This window comes from Myxine glutinosa, chromosome 4 (genome assembly GCF_964187855.1).
Source record: "Myxine glutinosa chromosome 4, kmMyxGlut1.1, whole genome shotgun sequence".
Lineage (NCBI taxonomy): Eukaryota > Metazoa > Chordata > Myxini > Myxiniformes > Myxinidae > Myxine > Myxine glutinosa.
This window is the reverse complement of record NC_136264.1, coordinates 99,750,078-99,771,673: the sequence shown is the minus strand read 5'-3', so window position 1 is coordinate 99,771,673 and position 21,596 is coordinate 99,750,078. Positions and strand designations below refer to the sequence as shown.

General features: G+C 51.2%; 1 protein-coding gene across 15 annotated transcripts in view; it reads right to left on the bottom strand.

Annotated features, from left to right (window-relative positions):
• Positions 1-21,596, bottom strand: part of LOC137425935 (uncharacterized) — a 215,846-nt gene that overhangs the window by 18,960 nt on the left and 175,290 nt on the right. For all 15 annotated transcript variants that reach the window (XM_078776203.1, XM_078776202.1, XM_078776211.1 and 12 more), the window contains 2 exons: positions 2,402-2,531; positions 1,599-1,673 (listed from right to left, as the gene is read on the bottom strand). In XM_078776203.1, coding sequence (XP_078632329.1) covers positions 1,599-1,673; positions 2,402-2,531 — 205 coding nt within the window. The remainder of the gene's footprint in view (positions 1-1,598; positions 1,674-2,401; positions 2,532-21,596) is intronic.

Below are 21,596 nucleotides of genomic sequence, written 5' to 3'. Positions count from 1 at the left end.
ATGGTTTGAGAGTCATTGCCATTGAGAGAGGCAACTTGCTGTCTGAAGATGATGATGTTGATGATGATGATGAATGAGAAGCAGATTTTCCGGTTTTGACCAATCTCGGTTTTTGCTTTTTCCCTTTTTCCATGGTCTGGAGTACTGAAAAATTATCCCTGCCTAGACAATCAAACAGCAGACCAGACCAGGTAGGTTCTCATATGTAGCCCAACTAAGTGACTTTTTCGAAAAGATACTCCAACTTTTGGTTTGTATATAGCGGGTGCGACCAACATTTTTTTTCCACGCCACACCTACATAGAGAGATGCATAGATACATCACCATATCCCGACATAGATCCCCATAATACTAATCCTGTGAAATCAATCACATTCGGTCGAATTTGGGTTCTTTCCTAAATTCCTAGATAGTCGAGTCCAAGACGGTCAAATTACCTTAAATAACATCACGTCATAGTTGAATGATGAAGGGTGAACCTGCTTGATATTTCTGAATTCTGTATGCCATTAGTTTTGATTCAATACCAAACTCCATGGGCCCAGAATTTATGAAAGGTGTTTAAGACTTATGACCCATTATTACACACACTTATTACACACTTATTACACACATGTAGAATCTCTAATCTGTTGATCACCCATTCAAAGTTAGTCCCAATCATGGAAGAGTGTTTATCTAATGGTGATCTAAACATAATCACAAGCATTTAAATAATAAAAAAAGAAACTTTTACACGTCGGCGAGGGCAAGTTTAAGAGTGTGTTGAAGGCGTTGACGCAAGCATTGCATGGCCTATAATTGGTAGAGTAGTTTACATGTTGCAGTGAATATAGATGCATTATGAGTGCTTGAATTAGCTCAAGATGAGGCAGAAGAGGATAAAAATAGGGCAGTTCACCAACGTGCATCGAGAATCTTGCAATACTCTGGAGAAGCATGACAATATCAAATTTGGCCAGAGTTACAGACTCTCGAAGCAAACATTTCATTGGCAACTGAATCTAGTCCAAGATGACCTGGATCAAGCTTCGATGAGGAGCAATGCATTGAATCTTCTCCAACAATTCTCCGTGGTGCTTTGATTCTATGCAAGTGCATCATTTCAATTGGATGTTGAGATATGTGCGGTGTTTCACAGACCAATTGGATGTTAAGACACGGACAACTAATCGTCTGTTTATCTCCCTTCATAAATTTCTATTTAGACGGGTGTTTAGCTGTGCGTGTACAACCATGTTTCTGTCAGCGTTTAAAGGTTAGGCGTGTGTTAACAAGACATTCGCTAAGCACCTTTCATAAATTCGGCCCCATGTTTACAACGAGGTAAATTTTTATGAAAAATTATTGAAAAAAAAAAAAAAAAAAGGTCAAAATAATAATTAGCCTAAATATGCAATAATTATGAAAAGGGATGTGTACTAAAAATTTGCCCAACAGTACCATTAGTGGTACCTGTTGGATTTTCCATGTACACATGCCAAACAATCATTCGAAGCATTGAAATATCACATTTGCACATCATTGATTTATTCCATTGTTTGACCTATCCACTTAATGAGCAAGACTGGTTCTTCATTTTTGCAATGGCACAAACCTTTATAAGTGCATCCAAAGCGTCTTGGCTGAAATGCCTTTCCTCTGAATCTTCTTCAGTGTATTTTAAAATGCGCTGTCAAAACAAAACAATGCAATTCAATGTTTGTTTATCCATACTTTCAACTTTCTTCTTCAGCCGAGTGTCTGCAGTACAATTGAGAAAATATTTTTCTCGAGAAAGGAAAACACCTATGAGTGCAAGTAACATTTGCTACCACAAATATTTATCCAGAAAATATTGTCATTGGGATCAGCAATCCAAACGTTGTTTACATGGGCTTCCTTTTTAGGTGCGACAAGCAGCTCTATGAGAGGACCGCGTTGTTCTTGTTGTTGGGGTGCCATTTTGAATAGCGCATGCGCATACACTCGGACGTGCGTTGGTATGAGGTAAGAACATCGCGGACTAAAATCGCGATTTGTTTGAAGAAACCAGAATAAATTTAGCAACAAAGACAACATGAATGTTTTCATATCAATCTCGTTTCACAGAACTTGACACAAATTAGGTGCAATTATCGAATAGCGCATGCGCATACACTCGGACGCTACTGCGTGCGTATCATTTAATGACTGGTCGAATTTGGTAGCGCATATTGCAACGGATATCCTCATGATTCTACACGTCGCAGCTGGTGACCACACTGTGGTCATTTTTCTCTTGTTACTATAAAAGTACCGCAGCATTCATAACCAGTGGCTCAGAGCAGACCAACTTCACCGAAGAGCGAAGGCCTCATGTAGTTAACCTTCCCCTCTTTTTCCTTTTCGCAAACACAAAGCTGTTCATGTTCCTGTTACCTCTACGAGGAGCTGCAGACGTGTAATTCGCTGCATCGGCAGCAAGAGATGCGCACTCAATGGCAGCCTCCCACTCTTTGGGTGCTCTGAGAGTTTGTTCATGATCTCAGAGAAACTTGTATTCAATTTGCTGAGAAACAATAAAATGAGGAAATGATTAATTAAACCAAGATATGTTGAGATTAAATACAGTACTGAAGGAGCTGGGGCTCCCACGTCGATCGTAAGAATGGACGCGACAAAAAGCTGGAATTCATCCGAGTTGCTTTAATCAAACCAAACACTCAGGCACTCTGAAAAGCCCGTTTATCGGGCAGCAATATATATACATATTATCCCGGAGCGTTTGCCCAGGAAAGGCGAGAGGGGGCGTGGCCCAGCGTCCTGGCTGCGGCCTGGCAAGTTGAGGGCGAGCCTGCCCGGGCATGCCCGGGCGTCCCGACCGAGGCCTGGCAAGTTGAGCGCGGGCCTGCCCGGCCGTCCTGGACGAGCCCGGCATGGTGATCGCTCCGCGTCCTTGATAGGTGCAAGGCGATTGTGAAAACCCAGCGGTAGCCGCTACACACGTCCCCCCAGAATCGACTTGCATCGGCAAGGTCAATTTGAGGGGGGTCCTGATGACCCGGCCGAAGCGACCCCTGGCGGGTCGTGGGAGGGGGTCCGGTGTGGTGGTGGGCGGTCGAGTGGGGGGGCACCGTGGACGGGGGGCGGCCTCGCCGCAGCGGAAGGGCCACCCGTGGTGGGTGGTCGACGTCCACGTGCGCCGGCTTGAGGCGGTCCACCGCAATCCGGTCCGACCTGCCGCCGATGTCGATGACGATGACGAACGACTTGTCGTCCCGCCGCAGCACCCGGAAGGGCCCGTCGTACGGCGGCCGGAGTGGCCCCCGATGTGCGTCGTGATGCACAAAAACATACTCTGCTGTGCGAAGTGCTGGGGGACGTAGGACTGGGGGTCACCGTGGTGGGATGTTGGCACGGGGGCAAACCGTCGGGCGGCCTCCTGGAGGTCCGAGCGCTGGTGAGCTGCGGACCAGGGACTGGTAGCGTCGGGCACGAATTCGCCCGGGATGCGTAGCGCCTGGCCATAGACAAGCTCGGCGGTGGATGCCTGGAGGTCCTCCTTGGGGGCCGTGCGGAGGCCCAAAAGGACCCACCGCAGCCGGTCGGCCCAACCGCCGTCTTGAAGGCCGGCCATGAGCGCGGCCTTCATGGAGCGGTGGAATCGCTCGTACAACCCGTTTGCTTGGGGGTGGTAGGCCGTAGTACGGTGGAGCTTGACCCCCAGGTTGCGGGCGACCGCGCCCCACAGCTCGGAGGTGAACTGTGGTCCGCGGTCTGACGAGATGTCCACCGGTGCGCCGAAGCGGGCGACCCAGGTGGCGATGAAAGCCTGCGCCACGTCGGCGGTGGTGGTGGAGACGAGGGGAACGGCCTCCGGCCACCTGGTGGTCCTGTCCACCATGGTGAGCAGGTGTGTGAACCCCCGTGACGGGGGGAGGGGGCCCACCAGATCCACGTTGACGTGGTCGAAACGTCGTTCGGGCACGGTGAAAGGTGCCAGCGGGGCATGGGTGTGTCGGTGGACCTTGGCCCGTTGGCAGGCCGTGCAGGTGCTGGTCCAATCGCGGACGTCCCGACGAAGGCCGTGCCAGACGAATCGCGCCGAAACCAGCTTTTGGGAAGCTTTCCGGCCCGGGTGGGAAAGGCCGTGGAGGGAGGCGAAGATGCGGCATTGCCAGGTGACGGGCACGATGGGGCGAGGATGGCCTTGGGAGACGTCGCAGAGCAGGACAGTGTCCGCGAAGGGGATGTCGGCCAGGCGGAGGCCCGTGTCCGCCGCCCGGAGGGCTTGCACCGTGGTGTCGGTGGTTTGGTCCGCCGCCATAAGCGCAAAGTCCACGCCCAGGTGGACCGCGTTCGCGCTGGCCCGGGAAAGACAGTCGGCCACGGCGTTGTTTTTGCCGGCGACGTGCCGGATGTCCGTGGTAAACTCCGACATGGCGGAGAGGTGGCGCTGTTGGCGGGCCGACCACGGCTCCGTGACCTTGGCCATGGCGTAAACCAACGGCTTGTGGTCGACGAACGCCGTGAAAGGTCGGCCCTCCAGGAGGTGGCAGAAATGGCGGACGGCCAGGTGTAGACCGAGGAGCTCCCGGTCAAACGTGCTGTATTTGAGCTCGTTCGGCCGGAGCTGCCGGCTGAAAAAAGCGAGTGGCTGCCAAACCCCGTTCACCCATTGCTCATGTACGGCGCCCACCACGTAGTCGGAGGGATCCGTGGTGAGGGCGATGGGAGCGTTGAGCACCGGGTGAGCGAGCAGTGTTGCGTCGGCGAGGGCCCGCTTTGAGCTTTGGAAGGCCGCATCCATTGCTGCGGACCAGGCGATGTCGTGCTTGGCCGGCTTGCCCCGGAGGGCTTCGTAGAGGGGCCACATGAGTTGAGCAGCGCGGGGCACGAAGCGGTGATAAAAATTCACCATTCCCAGGAATTCCTGCAGGGCCTTTATGGTGCGGGGACGCGGGAACGTGGTGATGGCCTCGACCTTGGTTGGCAGCGGCACGGCCCCGTTCTTGGTGATGTGGTGGCCCAAAAAATCAACGGCCGTCGTGCCGAAGTGGCATTTGGCCGGGTTGACGATGAGGCCGTGCTCGCTGAGGCGCCCGAACAGTGTTCGGAGGTGGAGGAGGTGCTCGGCCCGGGACGTGCTGGCGACGAGGATGTCGTCCAGGTAAATGAAAAGGAACGGCAGGTCGCGCAGCACGCCGTCCATCAAGCGCTGGAACGCCTGAGCCGCGTTCTTGAGACCAAACGGCATCCGCAAGAATTCGAATAAGCCGAACGGCGTGATGACTGCCGTTTTAGGGACGTCGGCCGCCCTGACAGGTACCTGGTGATATCCCCGTATGAGATCAATTTTCGAAAAAATGACCCGTCCCGCCAGACGGGCGGAGAAGTCTTGGATATGCGGGATCGGGTACCTGTCGGGGGTGGTAGCGTCATTGAGACGGCGGTAGTCGCCACACGGGCGCCATCCACCCCCCGGCTTTGGCACGATGTGCAGTGGCGAGGCCCACGCGCTATCGGAGCGCCGCACGATGCTGAGGTGCTCCAACGCGTCGAATTCGGCCTTCGCCACGGCGAGCTTGGCTGGGTCGAGGCGGCGGGCCCTGGCGTAGACCGGCGGGCCCGTGGTTGGTATGTGGTGCTCGATCCCATGCCGTACTGCGACGGCCGAAAACGTCGGCCGCGTGAGGGCCGGGAACTCCGTGAGCAGGCGAGCAAACTCATTCGCCGCCGGGACGGCGCATGCCAGCTCGGTCGGCGCGGAGCTGCTCAATGTGCATACCAGGGAGCTGAAGGTTTCGGCGTTGATTAAACGACGCCGTTGGACGTCCACCAGCAGTCCGAGTGCGCAGAGGAAGTCGGCGCCTAGCAGAGCCATGGGCACGTTTGCGGTTACAAACGTCCAAGCAAAGCGTTGGCCGCCGAAGCAGAGGGTGACGTTGCGCGGGCCGAAGGTGCGGATGGTCGATCCGTTGGCCGCAACCAAGGAGGGGCCGCAAACCGCGGATTGCCTGTCCTGGTCAGAGGCGGGTATGACGCTCAGTTGGGCGCCGGTGTCGCACAGGAAGCGCCGTCCAGACGCTTTATCCGTGATGAACAGTAAGTTGCCCGTGTGGCCGGCGCTCATGGCTGGTAATGAACGCCGGCCCGGCCGTTTCCCGGCCTGCCGAAGGTGCATGGGGGTCGGCATGTCCGGGCCTTCTGTCCGAACCTGGCATGATAGTAACACCACGCTTGGTCAGGTGGAGGCCCCGGTCGTCGTGCTGGAGGTGGTCGGCTCGGTGTAGCGGCCGCCAATTGCGTCGGCAGTTCGGTCGTCGACCGTGCCGGGTGCTCGGGCGCCATGGGTGTTGCGTCGGACGGTGGTGGGTCCCATGTCGCCGCTGCGATGCGCTGTCCTGCGGCGGAGATCTTGTCGGCTTCTCTGGCAAGGGCCCGGGGATCTGTGATCGTCGTGCTTGCCAGGGCGAGGCGTACCGGGTTAGGCAGCTGACGGAGGAACAGCTCCCGGAACAGGAATGCCGGAGAGTGCTCGCCGAGCAGTGAAAGCATGTAGTCCATTCGCTCGGAAGGGCGCGTGTCGCCGAGCTCGGGCAGGTCGAGCAGGCGCCGTGCGCGCTCCGCCGATGGGAGGGCGAAAGCGTCGAGGAGAAGCTTCTTAATCGCGCCGTATTTGTCAGCGGCTGGCGGGCTCTCGAGGAGGCTCAGGGCGCGGGCCGCGGTGGCCGAACCGAGCGCTGCTACCACATGGTGGAAGCGGGTGTCGTCGGCCGTGATGCCTCGCAGGGCGAACAGGGAATCCGCCTGTGCGAACCAAACCGCCGCGTGAGCCTCCCAGAAGGTAGGCAGTTTAAGGGCGACTGCCGTGTCCATGTCGGTAGGTCACCAATGAAGGAGCTGGGGCTCCCACGTCGATCGGAAGAATGGACGCGACAAAAAGCTGGAATTCATCCGAGTTGCTTTAATCAAACCAAACACTCAGGCACTCTGAAAAGCCCGTTTATCGGGCAGCAATATATATACATATTATCCCGGAGCGTTTGTCCAGGAAAGGCGAGAGGGGGCGTGGCCCAGCGTCCTGGCTGCGGCCTGGCAAGTTGAGGGCGAGCCTGTCCGGGCATCCTGGACGAGCCCGGCATGGTGATCGCTCCGCGTCCTTGATAGGTGCAAGGCGATTGTGAAAACCCAGTGGTAGCCGCTACAGTACTGTGTATTTACGAACTCCATGGAGGAGGGCAATTAAATTGATGAAATTAATATTAATGTTCTTTAGTGAAACAAGTCAATTACAAGAAGAGCTAGAACAGCACTCAGTAGAGAGTACACCTCCGTCTGGTTGGCCATATCACTCAATGGTGAAGAATCACTTTAAATATTCTACAAGCTGGATCCAGATCTTCCCCAAAATTGAATCGATTCTTCCTCGTCACACACACAACCTGTCCAACACGTTTCGTCCAAATCCGTCCATATCTTTTTGAGATATCCTGCAATGTATAGTTTTTGGCCCTATCTCCCAATGGTGAAGAATCACTTTAAAAATCAAATAATTACCGTATCCGAATCCATATTCAGATCTTCACCAAAGTCGAATCGAATCGTCCTAGTCAGACATCCAAACGGTCCAGCAAGTTTCGTCCAAATCTGTCCACAACGTTTTGATATATCCTGCTATATCATCGTTTTTGGCCCTTTCTCCCAATGGTAAAGAATCACTTACCAAATTCTAGTAGCCGGATCCGAATCCAAAATATAATCATTTTGTCCTTGTGACATACGCTACATCTCTGCCAAATTTCGGCCGATTCCGTCCACAAATTTTTTAGATATTTTGTTCACAAACGGACAGACAAACGGACAGACAGGGGTGAACACATAACCTCCATCCACCTTTGGTGGCGGAGGTAAAAAAAAAAAAAGTTACAACATTCAGAGTGCAATGAAATTACCGGAGCGCACACTACAGCAACAACACACGGCAATCAACAACTAGAGAAAGTTGACCGACATTAACAAGCGGCCCATTACAACGCCTGATCCCACGGCTCTCAAGAACAAACCAGCAGTAATGACAATCAACAATCAATGACTTAGGCTTGGTTCAACTTGGGGTCAAGGGTCTACTTGCACATCTGGTGGGGGGGAGCTGGGGAAGGGGGGATTGATACAGAGGCAGGAAAGCACTGTTTTGAGGAATAAGCACACAGTTGGACAGAGGCAACAACTATCAGTAATAAGCTGCTTACCACAGTACTCTCAAGAACCTAACATGTGCAAAGAACAAAAACAAGATTTGAGGTTAGGGGCCTACGTCCTCAGTTTGATATCCCCACTATTATAACTTGGTCGATATACACATCAAGGATCGGTAATAGGATGGGAATGGAACTTGCTAGATCATTACAGCTATAGAACAACAGCAACAATAACCCCATAATGTACTGGTTCCCAAACTGTGGGGAATTCCCTCCCAGGGGGGAAATTTAGCTATCTCTAGGGGGGAATGGGACCTTGACTGAACTTAATTTTGAAAATGGCCCTTTATATTGTTACCTTTTAACTTGTGCCATTACGAAAGGAATGACTGGACACAACAACAAATCCATCAAAGTTAGGCTTGCAGCACCACACTGGAATGCTGTGACATCATCCACCATTAGGAGCACTTTGATAAAAGTCTGCGTTTGATTGGCTCGAACAGAATAAAAATTTGCAAGTTAATTTTTGATGCCACAAGCAAAATTGTAATACATCTTGTATTTTTGAAATGTAATGAAGCTGCATGCATATGAAGCCTTCAAACCCATTGGCTGGAGAGCTGGCTTGACTCCACCCACAATAGTCAGGAATAAAATGAATGCGTCCACCATGTTGGTTTCCTGGTAAGGCCAAGATGCGTTTGGAAGTCCAATATTCACAATTTGAATCATCCGAACCACGATGTATTATGTATGCACATGAGCAGTAGGCCTATTTTTGTTTTTATGTGCATAGGTTGGGTTTTTTTTTTTATGGGAGCGATCAAGGCAGTGATCTGGCCAACACACCGCCCAAATAAAGGGATGATTAATTTGTATAAATGCAGTTTTTTTGGATGTAATTATCCTGAGTTCTCAAGGCTGAATAGTGGGAGTGTATCATGTAGCGCTATCCTGGTGGGAAAAGTGGGAGTGGATGAAGGGATTGACGGAAGTGAGTGATTGGGTTGAGGGGAAGTATGTGAAAGTGTAAATACGACAGTGGGAAAAGGAGAATAAATGGGAGTAGATGAAGGCTTTGAGGGAAACATGTTAAGAGGTAGAGGGGATGAGAGAAGGGGTTGCTGGGTAGATAAATTAATGGGAGTAGAATTGCAGGCATTAGCTGCAATGAGCCATCTAGTTCTATTTATGCCTCCTAAGTTTTGTGAGGATGTGTGAAGCAGTGAGAGAGGAGATATCAATCATGGCAGACAAAGGGACAGACCCAATCATGTTATTTATATGGATATAATATTGTTATGTTTGTGGGGAAGAGGACAGTAGTTAGATTAGGCCTTATATTCATGTATATTTTCACAAGTCTTTCAAAGTCTAAGTCCTGTTTTCCCTTTGGTTTGAGGTGGGACAGAGATCGAGAGTATGTCTGTGCACATGTGCGGGGGAGGGAGGGGAGGAGGAGGGGGTGTACACATCTGTGGGTTTTGAATGGGGAGGGAGAGGAATAGGGCAAGAGTGAAGGTGTGTCTGTGTGTGTGTATGCGGTGTGTGTGTGTTCGCATGATAATGTAAAGCGCCATGAGGGTAGTTTACTCTGCTTGATGGGGCTATATAAGACTCCTTTATTATTATTATTATTATTATTACTAGGGCATTGCCCGTACGTGGGTGCCCGTTCCTTGCCCAAAAAAAAAAAAAACGCTACCCGTACGCTCTACCCCGCCCGTACGCCCGTAAACAAAAAATAACAACGCTCTTCGCTTCCGCCCTTCGCTCTGACTGAATTGGGAGAAATAATGCGCATAAGAAATCGAATTACGTACCGTAATGGCGGTCAGCTCGTAACGCGCACACTGTCCGGAAGTTCGCATATCGCATATCTATCTATCTATCTATTAATGCCCATTTATTCAATTATCGCCAACGTATTTTGGCTTTTTGCAATTTAATCGCAAGGAAAAGTAGAAAGAGAAGAGGGAAAAAAAGAAAAGCCTTGCCTTGCTGCAAACAGCTGCTGCAAACAACAACAACATGGAAGGCTGCACTGTCCGGAAGTTGGCATATCGCAGTTACGATTATTTTAGTGTTAATGGCCAATTATTCAATTAGCGCCAACGTATTTTGGCTGTTTGCAATTTAATCGCAAGGAAAAGTAGAAAGAGAAGAGGGGAAAAAAGAAAAGCCTTGCATTAACGCATTAACGCTTGCATTGCATTAACGGTTCGGCACACGTGATAGCTCGCTGCTCTCTGATTGGTTGAAGCGTTTTTTGGACATAGCTCGGTAGGTACTTGTCCGATTAATTTCAAACCTTGAAAAGGCACATCCTCGGGTCCCCAGCAATATACCTGGCAAGTTTCAAGTATATCGGACCCGTGGTTGTCGAGAAACAGCGGTCACAGACAAACACACAGACACACAGACAGACACACAGAGATTGCTGGAATTATAGATAGATATTCATGTAGCCAGAGAAAGTAATCCTGTATTCTTGTGTTAAGGATAAGGTATATTGGCCCATGAGGAGACTGGCATTGTCCGATTTATAAATAGCAAGGTTAAAGCGTCTTGTGCATTTGTTCTCTTCCGTGAACAGAGCACAGCTGAGCAAAGATGGGGACGATGCAGCACATTCCTGCCACCAACAGGGAGAAGATTTCCTCTCCCCATAGCCGCCATCGGTACATTGCTTCGGCGCTGAGAACAGCCATTGGTCCATGCTACTTCTAAATGGACAGCCATTGGTCCATGCTACTTCTAAATGGACAGCCATTGGTTCGTGCCCCTTCAACACATACGGAAGATCTTGATCCATGCTGCTTTGGTGGGGAAGATAATGATTGGTCCATGCTGCTTCCGCCTGGACAGCCATTGGTCCAAGCCACGACACAGAAGACAGCTCTTGATCCACACTGCTTTGGCGGGGAAGACAGCGATTGGTCTGCACTGGTTTGGCGCATAATACAGCAATTAGTCTGCACTGCATCGGCGTGGAAGACAGACATTTTCCACGCTGCTGTCTACTGGCAGATGGGAGGTACCGATTGGTTTGTTGCCTAAATCAAGCAGTGGGTGAAAAGCATGGCTCTGTAATTGGCCCGGCTTGTTTAATGAACTGTCGGTCATGTGATATTAAAATATTTTTTATTTATTAACCCTTTGCCTGTTTGTTTTAATGTAAGCATTGTGTTTGTGTGCCAGGCAGTGTGTGTTTGCTGAAATTTGACACAGATTTAAGTCACCTCAACAGCTAAAGGGTTGATCAGATGGTTGTTCATGCATTTGGGTATCTGTCTATCAACTGATTTGTTAAATAAAATCTCTGCGTTGTGTGGGAGACCAGAGGAATAAACATTATGCATTTTCTGAGGAGGTTAACATCGTCTGATGGTGCAGAGGATGGCGTAGAAGTAGTGCATTTACCTGTACTAGGGCATGCCCGTACTATATATATGCCCGTACTAAATATCTATCTAAAATTATATCCCCCCCCCCTCTATTTACATGAAATGGTTTGGTCCATTCGCAACGCCAAAGCGAACGGCGAACGGCTTGCGAGTACAGTGACAATCCCCCCCCCCTCTATTTACATGAAATGGTTTCGTCCATTCGCAACGACCACAGAACCCCCCCCTCTATTTACATGGAATGGTTTGGTCCATTCGCAACGCCGGCACACGCGATCGTTCGCTGCTCTCTGATTGGTTGAATCGTTTTTTGGACATAGCTCGGTAAGTAATTGTCCGATTAATATGAAACCTTGAAAAGGCACATCCTCGGGTCCCCAGCAATATACCTGGCAAGTTAAAAGTATATCGGACCCGTGGTTGTCGAGAAACAGCGGTCACAGACAGACAAACGTACAAACGTACAAACGTACAGACAGAGATTACTGGAATTATAGATAGATGCTGTCTAGTCTGGGTTCAAATCTCGGCCTGATGATAAACTGGTGAAATCGTGCCTTACAGGCAGGGCATTGAATCACGATTACAATCATCGTTATGCTTAGCCAGCCTGTTCGTGAAAGACTTAGGTCAAAACCTTTCCTTGGCCAACCCCACAAGAAGGTGGGAATAATTGGGCCCATTAATGTATTACGTATTACTAGTCGTGAGGTCAACATAGCCATGCTAGTCAAGAAGCTTAGCAAATAGATGTGGATGTTCTGGACAAAAGCACTAAATTTTCCCCACATGCTACCCATAGCTTTAACTTTCCATTTTTGGTAGGAACCACTTCCTCCGAATACATTTTGGCGGCCATGTTGGATTTTCAAAATGGCCACCATGTAAAAACTTATATCTATCAATATCTCAGCTTCTAAGCCACTTAGGATCATAATATTGGTGTCCAAACAAACATTTTCAGGGTCAGGGAATACAACTACACCATTTAGGATAGTGTCAGATTGGTTATCTGGTCAAAAATAAAACAAGGCTTGGTTATTTTCAGTTTTCTTTTCAGGCGGAACAGTTTCATCAACAAAGAGGAAAGAAAAAGAAGTAAAACAGATGGAGAAGTTAAGTGACATGTTTTATAGGATGATTGTTTCATAAGAAATTAATCATTTCATTTATTTTCAGGTTGACTAGCATGATGGATTGGAACATGTGCTTGATCTGTCAAGAAAAGACTACAGAGCTTCTGAAATGCCCACTCAATGCATAAAAGCAGGGACAAGTTCTGCTGTACATCAGAATGAAGATTCACACAGAGACCAGGTCGAAAAAGATCATCACACAGCTGTATGACTTGGGTCTCAGTGTAAGCTATGACAGAGTTCTTAAGCTTGAGAGCCAGCTTGCGACTGCTGTCTGTGAGAACTTTCAGGACAAAGGAGCTGTGGTTCTTGCTCAGTTGTGACGTGGACTGTTTACTGTTGGTGCGCTTGACAACTTGGAGCACAATCCTTCAAGTACAACTGCTAAAGGGTCATTTCATGGCATAGGCATCAGTCTGTTTCAGTTTCCCACTTTGTCTAATTTGGGAGAGAAGCAGAATGACATCAGACTGCCTTTGGCTGATACCAAGAAGAATCACCAGTTGCCAGACAGCTTCACCACAGTGCCAGCTGTGGCTTTGAAGACAGCAAAAGTGTCCGTCTGCCAACTCTCAAATGTATCAGCACAAAAAGACGGACAACTGGTAGGTGCACAATTGAAGGAGAAGAGCTGGCTGGATCATGCTAGACAACAGATGGAGAAAGATGAAGTTGAAAAAGGTGACACTATTACCTGGTCAGCATTCCATGCCTCCATGCAAGATGCATCAGCAGATCAGCACACCACCCTTACACAGCTCTTGCCCATTTTCTATGAGAAGGCAGCTACTGCAGCTACGATCAAGCATGGAATTAATGTGCTGCATTGGGCTACATAATTACTCAATCTTGGACAGATACCAGTTATAGCCTTTGATGCACCGCTCCTTGTTCTTGCCAAGTTCACTCAGTGGAACTGGCCTGACACACGGAGAGGATAAGTTCATAGCAATGTTTGGTGGCCTGCACATAGAGATGGCAATGTGGAAAACGTATGGTGACTACTTGGAGGGATCCGGATGGACCAATGCGCTGACACAAGCTGCCATTGCATCATCAGGCACCGCTAACTCGTTTCTGAAGGCCTCACATCTGAACAGAACAAGGCACACTCACCAGGTGACTGCTTTGGCACTTGCAAAGCTCCAGGAGGATGCTTTTCTGCCCACTGAGGGAACACACCGTGATGAAGCCAAGGATGCATGGAGGCAGGATGGTACAGAAGAGTCCAACATTCCAGTACTGGGATACAGTTCTCAACATGGAACTCCTGGGACTCATCTTCATCAGATCACACCGTGACGGGAATTTTCCTCTGTATGTTGAAAGCCTCAAAAGCTTGGTTCCATGGTTCTTCGCTCTAAACCACCACAATTATGCATGGTGGATTCCAATACACATCCGAGACATGGAGAGTCTGCCAGCACCCATTCTCAAAGAGTTTGAGGAGCACAGTCACTGGGTCATCCACAAAACCACCAACAGATTCTCGACCATCCCAATCGACCAAGCCCATGAACAAAACTAATGAAGCGGTCAAGGGTTCTGGAGGTGCAGTCGGTCTGACTGAAAATTTATTGGGGGTGCAGTACATAGTCTAGGACCGTGTTTCCCAACTCTTTTCCCTATGTGGCCCAACTGGCTTTTGACCTGACATGTCATGGTCCAGTGGGAATCATAGCATTTTTTTGAAACCAAAGAAATGTCAATAAGAACTGCAACTTAATTCAATTTAGACTTTTAGAGTGTTTAATGGAACAATATTTCTCATTTGAACAATTTCTTTGTGAAATGAATTAATGCGAGTGAAGTAAAGCAAATTTATTTGTGACAAAGGGTCTTGCGAATTTTTTTTATAACAGAACATCAAGAAAATCAATTGAAAAGGCAAATGAACACTTCAGACTTCAAGGCTTTTCCATAAAAAACAAATATTTATTTTAAATTAAGAAATGAAACTCTATTAACACATTGCAATAATAACCAGGAAAATAAAAAATATTTGAAAACTCATCTCCAGGGTGCTTTGCTTGTGGGCTGTAACACAAAACATTGCAGTATCTGCCAATTGAAAAAAAAACTAAAAGCAGTTTAACGTAAAGCTACTTTAATGAGAGATGTTCTCCTGAATTTTCTGCACCAGTTTCTAAATCCTAGGTTCTGTTGTGGAAAGCGCACATCTAAGATCTGACTCACATTTAAGGCGGTTCCGAGCCTTTGTCTTCAGGTGCACCAACTTTGAGAAACCTGATTCACAAAGATAAGTTGTTGCAAAGGGCAAGAGTTTCCAAAGGCATTCCTTTGCAATGTTGGGGTAGATTCCCATCATTTTTGGCCAAAACTCAGAGATAGAGGAAGCTTCAAAGACATCTCTGCATCCAGAATCATTTTGAAATTCAATCAGTTCATCTTGCAGGTCATCCTAGACGTCACTGACTTTAACAAGAAAAGGATTCCTCATGAGCGCCAGTCCTTCTCTCCAAATTTCTGGAAAGTACTGCAGAAATTCTTCTCGGAGACAGATGAGGTGTGTCACAACATCCTTTGCAATGCCAGGATCCAACGGCTCGTTAATAGTGACTTCTGAAAGAGATTCGAACATGGTAAAGTTCCCTTCCTCAGCCTTTCGTTTCCAGTTTTCAAGCTTCTGCATAAATGCACTGAAAGTGTCAATGAACTGAATGATAGTTGTTCCCTTTCCTTGCAGCTTTAGATTCAGTCTGTTCAGTTGATCAAAAATATCTACAAGGTATGCGAGGTGAAAGACCCACAGCTTTTCATGGAAGGAAACTTCAAGTTTGTGCTTTTCTTGCATCTGTAGGAAACTCTGCATCTCTTCTCGGAGTTCAAACACTCGTGCCACAACATTTCCTTTTGATAGCCAACGCACCTTGGTGTAGTAAAGCAGGTTCTTATGCTCTGAATCCATTTCTGTTGACAATTGCTTGAACAGTCGGGAATTCAAAGCACTGCTTTTCACTAGTTCACAATTTTGATGACTTGTTCAAGAACATCCTGAAGATGAGATGGAAGGGTTTTTGAAGCAAGAGCTTGCCAATGAATCAGACAATGAACAGAAATGATGTCTGGAGATAGATTTCGAACAAGCCCTTGGAAGCCACTTTTTGCTCCCAGCATAGCTGGGGCGCCATCGGTGCACACTCCACAGAGATTGTGCCAGTTCAGTTCCTCATGGTCAAAGAACTCTGTTACTTTTTCCATCACAACCACAGCTTTGGTATTTCTTTTGAGAGAACGGCAGAATAAGAATTCTTCCTTGATGGAATCACCCTTCACATACCGAATGAAGGCAAGAAGCTGGGAACAGGATGAAACATTTGTGGATTCATCCAACTGAATTGAGAACAATCCAAATGCAGCATCTTTGATTTCAGCAATCATCTGTTCTTTTATGTCGCTAGACAAGTCAGCAATCCTCCTTTGAACCGTATTATTTGACAGAGAGGTTTTGTTGAACTTTTTTTCAGCTTCTTCTCCAAGCAGAATCCTAGCCATCTTCAGAGCACATGGCTTGATCAGAGTCTCTCCGACTGTGTGAGGTTTCTTCTGTTGCGCAATGAGGAGGCTGACGGCATAAGAAGCCTCCGTAAGACGCTTGTTTTGCTGAAATAATGTTCCACTTTTATCCAAGAGCTGGCGCTTCACGTTCTCTTCCATTCGCTTGAAGAAGTCCACATCCTTATGTTGATGATGTGGATGAATCTTCTCCAAATGGAGCTTCACCTTCGATGGCCGCAAAGATTGATTTCCGAGAACTTTCTAGCACAGGACGCATTGTCCCTTTAATTCTCCACGATCATGTAAGGATGTGAATCCAAACTTTATGTATTGCTCATCATATCCTCGTTTTGTCATTTCAGAAGGGTTTCTGGGGGGGAAAAAAAAGGAAAAATATAAAAAAACAAGACTAAAAAAATATGCAGGGAATAGTGGGTGGCTACCACTGGCCACCACCAACACACACAGAATTGGACTCTTGTTTTAGGCCTTGTGCATGAAAAGATTATATTATTTGGGCAAATATTGGGCAGTCTCTGTGGCCCACCTGGAAAACGTGCTGTGGCCCACTGATTGGGAACCCATGGTCTAGGAAATCCTTCAGCCTTCAGGAAATGGATGGTCTCAGGGCCTGAACAAGCAAGGTTACTACTGAAGGAGTTTGAAGAGGACTACCTTCCAAAAGATAAAGACTCAGATTGTGGTTATCATCATGAAGAGGGATTTTCCAAACAGAGAAGTTTCAAGGAGCAGGCTGTGAGTCTGGTTCAGGTCATCAATGAGCTGGGAAACCCTTTCCTTGATGACAGTGATGAGTTACTGGCACTAGACACATGGAATGTTTTGGATGAATCTGTGGTGAACACAGTGCGAACAGTACATAGTCTAGGAAATGATCAGTATGCCAAATATTTCAAAGAAGTTATTATTGATCGCACATTCTCCATTCATGAGGCGATTAAGAAGAATGCCCTTCCTCTCTTCAGTTGTCCACGGCCAAAAGCCAAGACCAAATAAGTGGAAAAGATCTCCCTACTCAAGGATGATGTTGTTCTGTTCTCTCACCTGTACATCGTGAAGCAGCACATGGTTAGTGACATGAGTACATTCTTCAGCCATGAGAACCATCCTTTCCCCCATCACTATCTGATGATGGAAAATTGTGCTTAGGAAAGAAATCTGATCTGATGAACATTCTGGCCAAAGACACCTAAAATGATCCTCTTGATTGCATTGACATGAAGCTTCTTGATGGAGCTGCTGTGGTGCACTTGCTCCCCACTACCAACATTGTGACATTTGATGAGTATGCTGATCGGGTCTTTGTTCCATATATCGTAAAACAACTAGAAAACTCCAAAAGAGTTGATACAGTATAGTCAGGTTCACTATGTTTTTTCGTTCAAAATTTTGGTAGATTAGCAAAACTATACATTTTTGGAATATTCAGAGCATGAGGAATCCAAAAATTAATGTTTACATTTGCGTAGACACCTTTGCAAAAATGACACTCAGGACAGTGATGAAGATCTGCAAAAGCATATTCCTGAACGGTATAGACCGCGTAGATCCTGGGTATAGGACTTATAGTTCAATCTGATACTACCTATAACTTCCTATAACAACCTATAACTTCAAAGGACTTGCAATATCATGTATTATGTAATACAGTTATATTAAAGCGCGGCGTTACGCGCGCTGCTTGTGAGCAAGGAGGAAGCGGACAAGCGGTAACATATAAACGTCTTTATTGTAAGACTACACTGTAACACTGAACTCCTCCGGGCTGGTCGCCCGGTGTATCACATGAGGCCACGCCTACCTCTCGGGCGTGGCCACCGCCCACTTGGTGCGTGGAATGATGTCACCACGCCAGTGGGCTTTTGTGTCCGCCACACGCGCCCCCCCAGAATTCCCGCGCACCTGGAGGGCCAGTTTGCGGGGCAGACGAATGACCCGGCCGAAGCGCCCCCTGGCGATCGGCGGCGTCCGGGGTGCAGGGATACCAGGTGGGATGCCCCTGGCTGCCCCTGGGATGGGTGCAGGCCCGGGGGGCGCCGTGGCGGCGGGGCTGGGCGGTGCCGGGGGTCCGCCCGCAGGAGGGCGGCCCCGACGTGGGGGTCGGGCCACTGGCGGTGGATGGTCCACATCGAGGTGGGCCGGCTTGAGGCGGTCTACCGAAACGCGGTCAGGAGTACCGCCGATGTCCAGGGTGAAGTGCTTCGCCCCGGTCTCCAGCACGCGGAAAGGCCCGTCGTACGGGGGCCGCAGTGGTGTCCGATGGGCATCGTGGCGGACGAAGACGTACTCCGCCGTGCGAAGCTCCGGGGCGACGTGCGTCGGTGGGTGCCCGTGGCATGCCGTTGGCACCGGGGCGAACCTCTGGGCGGTCTCTTGCAGAGCGGAGCGCTGCTGTGCCGCGGACCATGGTGCCGTGGAGTCGGGGAGGAACTCGCACGGCACCCGCAGCGGTTGCCCGAAGACCAACTCCGCCGCGGATGTGCGCAGGTCCTCCTTGGGCGCCGTACGGAGGCCCAGCAGGACCCAGGGGAGCCTGTCAACCCAGCCGCCGTCGTGGAGGGTGGCCCGGAGCGCGGCCTTCAATGAGCGGTGAAATCGCTCACACAGGCCGTTAGCCTGGGGGTGGTAGGCCGTGGTTCGGTGCAGCCGGACCCCGAGCCCCTGCGCAACCGCCCCCCAGAGCTCCGAGGTGAACTGGGGGCCGCGGTCGGATGAGATGTCTGAGGGGGCGCCGAACCGGGCGACCCAGGTGGCGATGAAAGCCTGCGCGACATCGGCCGCCGTTGTCGACGCCAAGGGCACGGCCTCCGGCCACCGGGTGGTGCGGTCCACCATGGTGAGGACGTGGGTGAAACCCCGCGAGGGGGGCAGAGGTCCCACCAGGTCCACGTGGACGTGGTCAAACTGGCGTTCCGGCACCGTGAACGGGGCCAACGGGGCCTGGGTGTGCCGGTGCACCTTGGCGCGCTGGCACGCGAGGCATGTCCTGGCCCAGCCGCGGACGGCCTTCCGGAGGCCATGCCAGACGAACTTGTCGGCGATCAGCCTTTGGGAGGCCCTCGCGCCCGGGTGGGACAGGCCGTGGATGGCGTCAAACACCTGGCGCTGCCAGCCCGCGGGCACAATGGGGCGAGGACGCCCGAGGGAGACGTCACACAAGAGGGCCGCGCCCGCGCCGTCGAACGGCACCTTGGTGACGCGGAGGCCCGTGACGGCGGTCCGCAAGGCCTGGACGTCGGGGTCAGCGGCCTGGTCCGCTGCCATCCGGGCATAGTCGATGCCGAGGTGGACTGCGTGGGCGGCGGCCCGGGAAAGGCAATCTGCCACCGGGTTGTCCTTCCCCGCGACGTGCTGGATGTCCGTCGTGTACTCGGACACGGCCGAGAGGTGACGCTGCTGCCGGGCCGACCACGGCTCGGTGACCTTGCCCATCGCGAAGATCAGTGGCTTGTGGTCGACGAAGGCAGTGAACGCCCGGCCCTCGAGCAGATGGCGGAAGTGCCTGAGCGCCAAGTGAAGTCCGAGCAACTCGCGGTCGAAGGTACTGTAACGGCGCTCGGGCGGGCGAAGCTGCCGGCTAAAGAACGCCAGCGGTTGCCAAGCTCCACGCACCCATTGCTCGTGCACCGCGCCCACCGCGTAGTCCGAGGCATCGGTGGTGAGGGCGATCGGTGCATCGGGCGCCGGGTGCGCGAGCATGGTGGCGTTAGCCAAGGCGAGCTTCGCGCCCGTGAACGCCGTGTCCATCTGCTCGGTCCAGGTAACGTCGCCTTTGCCCGGCTTACCTCGGAGAGCTTCGTGCAGGGGGTGCAGGAGCTGGGCGATACGGGGCAGGAACCGATGGTAAAAGTTCACCATGCCCAGGAACTCCTGCAGCCCTCTGATCGTGCGGGGGCGCGGAAACCCCTTCACCGCCTCCACCTTGGCCGGCAGGGGGACGGCTCCGTGCCTGGTGACACGGTGCCCCAGAAAATCGATTGTGGCGGCGCCGAACCGGCACTTTGCGGGGTTTACAATCAGGCCATGCTGGCCCAGGCGTTCGAAGAGCGTGCGGAGGTGGCGTAAGTGCTCTTTGCGGGACGCGCTGGCGACGAGGATATCGTCCAGGTAGACGTAGACAAAATCCAAGTCGCGCAGGACGCTGTCCATCAGTCGCTGGAACGCCTGAGCCGCATTCTTCAGACCGAAGGGCATGCGCAGGAACTCGAAGAGTCCGAATGGCGTGATGACCGCCGTCTTCGGGACGTCCTCCGGCCTGACGGGGACCTGATGGTAGCCGCGTATGAGGTCCACCTTCGAGAAGAAGGACCTGCCCGCCAAACGGGCGGAAAAGTCCTGAATGTGGGGGACGGGGTAGCGGTCGGGAGTCGTGGCGTCATTGAGAAGGCGATAGTCCCCGCACGGTCGCCATCCCCCGCCGGGCTTCGGCACGATGTGCAGCGGCGACGCCCAAGCGCTCTCTGAGCGCCGAACGATGCCGAGTCGCTCCAGGGTAGCGAACCCCGCTTTTGCCACCGCCAGCTTCGTCGGCTCGAGGCGGCGTGCCCGGGCGTAGACCGGTGGCCCGACGGTGGGGATGTGATGGGCCACCCCGTGCTTGACGGCCCCCGCCGAGAAGGTGGGCCGCGTGAGGGCCGGGAAGCCGGCGAGGAAGCGGGTGAATGCGTCCGCTGCCGGAAGCGTACAGACCAACGTGGCCGGAACCGAATCGTTCGGCAAGCCGCTTGGCAAGCCGCTCGTTGAGCTGGGCAACGCACATGCGAGCGAGCTGAACGTCTCGGCCTGGACAAGCCGTCTGCGCTTGACGTCGACCAGGAGCCCATTAGCGCACAGGAAGTCCGCGCCAAGCAGTGCCATGGGCACGTCGGCGGTGACGAACGTCCATCGGAAAACCTGCCCTCCAAACCGCAGAGAGAGGCAGCGTTTTCCGTACGTACGGATGGGCGTCCCGTTCGCGGCAAGCAGCGCGGGGCCCCCACCCGCGGCGTGCTTGTCTGACGTGCCGGCGGGAATGACACTCACCTGTGCTCCCGTGTCGCACAGGTAACGGCGCCCGGAGAAGGTGTCCGTTATGAACAGCAGGCTGCTCGAACGGCCGGCGCTCATCGCCACAATTGAGCGCCGGCCCGGGCGTTTCCCGACCCGTTGAAGGAGCACGGCGGATGACACCGCCGAGCTTCATGGCCGAACTTGGCATGGAACCAGCACCAGGTGGTGGAGCTGGAGGAGCGCGGCTGGCTCCGCCAGGCCGGTGGAGTCGACGGGTTTCCCCGCGGTGGCGGTTTTCGCCGCGGCGGTGGGCGGGGCGTGGCGGCGTTCACGAGGTGCGTATCAGCATGCTGCTGAG